This window comes from Alligator sinensis, unplaced genomic scaffold (assembly GCF_000455745.1).
Source record: "Alligator sinensis unplaced genomic scaffold, ASM45574v1 scaffold1304_1, whole genome shotgun sequence".
Taxonomy (NCBI): Eukaryota; Metazoa; Chordata; order Crocodylia; family Alligatoridae; genus Alligator; species Alligator sinensis.
The window spans coordinates 524,410-528,444 of NW_005842920.1; the positions used below are offsets into that span (position 1 = coordinate 524,410).

The following is a 4,035-nucleotide window of genomic DNA, read 5'->3' on the forward strand; positions in this document are numbered from 1 at the left end:
ATGGAGCTGGATTCAGGCCCCGGGGCCAGCCTGGGCCCGCTGCCGCCTCCTTCCTGCCCCCTCCTCCCCCCATCGTGGAGAGCGGGGTGGGCGCCACGTTCTGGGGCAGCCATCGGGGCACAATGCGGGATGGCTTATCTGCCCCTGGCTGCTAGCCTGAGCCTTATAAAAGCAAGGAAGAGAGAAACTAACTCTCTCTCTCTCTGTTAGTAACCAGCATTACACCACACGGAGGGAACTGGAGACTCCAACAGAACAGCTAAGGATAACTTGCTTAGCTTTCCAAGTAAGCAGTTGCTTTAGTAGCCTCAGGGATGTTGCATAACTTGCTGACGCTCGCTTTAATAAATCTCACAAACCCCTAGCATAAGTAACTCAGTTAATGCTTTCCAGCTCTTCACAGTGCATTATTGGCATTTGCTTTGGGATTGAATTAGGCAATTTCTAATGTGCAAATATCTTTGAATTTAGCTGCTTTTTTGTGTGCGTCTCTTGCATATGCAGTCTTCTGTGCTGTCACTTTAGTGGTTTACTTCCAGCTGCCCTGTGCAGGTTGATACATCCATATAATTCCTTGAATGAGTAATAACACTTTATTGGGGGGGTTATTTTACTAGTTTGTCATTCTCCCGTTTTACATAATCAGTAGCATTATAAACTTTAGACTCCTAAACTGTCTTCCTGACATTGCATCTCCTGTCATCAACCCACCTGCTCTAAGATTATTTTAAACTCTATAAATTGTTTCAATTGTTTCTAGCCCAGTTACTGAATACAGAGTGCCTTTAACACTTCAAAGGAAGACATTCTCCCAATGCAGTAGCAATGGTTTGGCCCTGTGGAGTTACAGACTGGTATAGTTGCCATAATGTATCAAATGTGATTTTTTTTTTTTTTTTTTTTTTTAATGTATATGGATAATACATACTCGCATCCCAAATGATCTGCTGTGTTAGTGACCACAAAACACGTGGTTATCCTTCTTCCTCCTAGTCTCATTGCTGTTGTGGCACCAAATTTCAGTCCCTCTTTCACCTCCTGCTGGTGATGGCCAGCATGAAACTCTTTTAAAGATCATAGCTTTTGACAGGAAGGAAAGGGGATTGAAGGCCTGAAAAGGGAACAGAAGAGATCTAAACGAAAAAAGATTTTAGACTCCTTCCCTTGGTTCCTCTTCTGTTCTACTTTACAGTGCCATTAGAGCAGGGGTTGTCAACCAGGGGTAGGCGTACCCTCAGGAGTACTTGGCAAGGGGCTAAGTGCAGGCAGGTGAGGATGGAGCACCACCACCCTGTGCTACTGCCTCCCTGAAGCAGGGTGGGGGGGGTGAGGGCAGCGGCTCCCCTCTGTGAGCTGCACAGTCCCCCCCAGTCTGTGTGTGTTTGGTTGCTCTCACACACACACACACACACTTTCTTTCTCTGTCCACCAGAAGTGTGCCCAGAAGGTGTACACTCCTTAAAAAAGGTTGATAACCCCTGCATTGGAGGATTCCTATGCAAATGTTTACAACAGTGCAGGCCAGCAAATCACAGGCCTGCGTTCTAAGTCTTTTGGCCACCTTGTAAGTGCTTAAGTCCTACAAGTTACTTGATCAGTGAATAGAATGTGAGTAAGCAAACCAAATACACAAGTGATGTTTAAACAGGATTTTTTTTGACTTGGCCTTTTGAAGCATATTGGGGATAGAAATCAGAAGTCTTGCATATTAAGCTGGGTACCATGATAAATATTTGCTATTCAACAGTGAATGAGGCCCAAAGAGTAAAATTGTATAACTGTTCTTTTTATCTAAATCCCTAAAATGTAAAGAAACCATATAGAGCAAGTGATGCACTTTAGTAGTTCTTGTCTTGCAAACTTGCTTGTGGCTTTTTCTACCTCTTGTTTTCTCCTTATGGAGCTTAACCTCACCCATATCCCATTAGTAAAATTTTAAAAATCATAGTTATTGACATGACTGTAGAGTTGGGAGAAAATATGGGATTCCATGGGTAGCTTCATAGGTATTAGTTGGTATATGTGAGCACAACCTACAACATGCAGTTTGTCACTCCCAGCAGCCTAGAGAAAGGTGGCTGTCTGTTATATATGGGCAAGGAATGAATGTAAAGCGGGGTAAATATCAACTCATCCTGCTTGTGTATGTGTGGTTTTTCTTTTTGTCCCCTCCTTAGGTTAAAAGGAACAACTGAGTTAGAGCACTCTTCCAAAATGGCCACCCTCAAGGAGGACCGAGACGTTGAAGACTACAAGAGGAAAGGGAGGCGATCTTCACAGGTGCGGTATTTATTTTTAAAGTTAATTCTGGATATCTTATGAGTAGATGAGACACTGGTTTATAAAACAGAATTTTACCAGGCTACGCTTGCTTGAATTTGCTGACTTCTTGCTGACCCTCCCTTCAAAATAAACCTACCTCTAAAGGCATCAACACTCAATCTGGTAAAACTAGGGGTTCTGAAGACGCGTATTACAGTCTCAGTAACAGAATGGAAGAAAAGATTGCTTCTTTGTTTTGCCATATCAATAAGTTGTCCACAATCTTTTCTTCCAGTCTGTTACTAGGAGATTTTATAGTCGTGTCTTCAGAACCCCTTGTTTTGACAGGTTGAGTATTGATGCTTTTAAAGGACAGGTTTATTTTGGGGAGAGGGTCTCAGCAGTAAATTAATGAGTTCTTCAACAGTAACCCTATCAGCTCTTGGTCTTAAGAACTTTTCCCTGTTTTCTTGGTGAGAACAAAGACTGTGTCTAATTAAAAACCATTGAAGAAAGAAATAACCTTGCCTCTAGTAAAATGAGCCATGTCCCATTGTTTTCAGTAGGAAGCCCTTCTGGCCTTTACTGGACATGAGATGTGAATGTGTTGGAGGGTAGAGGCAGACAAGTGAAAAGTGATAGGTAGGGATGCTAATGTGGGGCAGGAAGAAACTAGTAGAGTAGGGACAAGCTATAAATAAATAAATGCTCCTCTTCCAGAAATTGGGAGCAGATAAACTTAATCCTCTCCCAAGGAGCAAGGTCTGTGCTTGTGTGTACACCTGAAGTTGGAGCTCAGATTTGTCTGCTGAAGGCACGGGAGCTTCTCTCCCACTCTTTGACTTAACCAAGAACAAAAAAGAGTCAGAAGACATACCAGTAATTGGAAACCAGCGTCTTTCAAAGATACGAGTTCTGAGTCTGGGCCAGCTTTTTAACTCTGGAAAAATTAAACATTACAAACTAGATAAGTTTTCTTCTTTCTTGGTTAAACATTTCTTGTAGTCAAGATGTGGCACTATGCTGCAAAGGAAAATATTTTAGCTGACCATATCTGGAGTAGAGTTCAGATCTTACAAAAAAAAGAAAGTTTTGTTTACAAATTGGGATGCTCTAAACATTGTAACATTGTGGTACTCTTGCTTCCTTGGCTAGAATGTAGCTACTCCTTTGAGACACTTGGTAGATTCAGAAGGTAGTTCAGCTGGGTGGTAAGAGTGATTGACTCTGGGCAGACACTGTTCTGTTCTTTAGGTAAATGGATACCTTTAGACCAATTAGAACAGCTGGAAAAATTCTTCTTTGAGTAATTGAACACCCTTCTCAGGCGGAGGAAGCATCAGCAGATCTCTTTTTAGCCTGGGAAAGTGGCTGGGAAATTATTTCCAACAAGAGTTGATTCCTGTAAGCCTGCTGAGGAATGCAGGCATTGCTGGGGAGAAACTGCTCAGTTTGGGGCCAAAACATAACTTTTAAAAAATTTCTGGGAGATGGTGCAGTCTGATCACTGAATGTCACTGAGCTACTGTGCAAAGCTGTCGGGGAGGGCGCTTCAAGCGTCGGCTTATTGTCGCCGGGGTGTCGGCCTTGCCGTGGCTCCCGCGGGGGTTTTAGCGGGAGCAGAACTGGGGAGGAGGAGGCAGAGCTGTGCTGGCTGCGCGTGCGCCGCTGTGGCCGGCTGTCACGTGACCCTCGCGGCTAGGCTCCATATTGCGGGTGAAGGAGGCGAGTCCGGACACAAAATGGAGGCGGTTGCTGCTGCCGCGTGGGGGC

At 43.9% G+C, this 4,035-nt stretch overlaps 1 protein-coding gene across 8 annotated transcripts in view; it reads left to right on the plus strand.

Moving 5' to 3' along the window:
* Window positions 1-4,035, plus strand: part of HNRNPA3 (heterogeneous nuclear ribonucleoprotein A3) — an 18,975-nt gene that overhangs the window by 1,459 nt on the left and 13,481 nt on the right. For 4 of the 8 annotated variants that reach the window (XM_025192399.1, XM_014525972.2, XM_025192405.1 and 1 more), the window contains exon 2: window positions 2,178-2,280. In XM_025192399.1, coding sequence (XP_025048184.1) covers window positions 2,178-2,280 — 103 coding nt within the window. Of the gene's footprint in view, window positions 1-152; window positions 287-754; window positions 880-2,177; window positions 2,281-4,035 lie in introns of those variants that run through there. The other 4 variants (XM_025192400.1, XM_025192404.1, XM_025192401.1 and 1 more) reach the window with 4 other exon arrangements.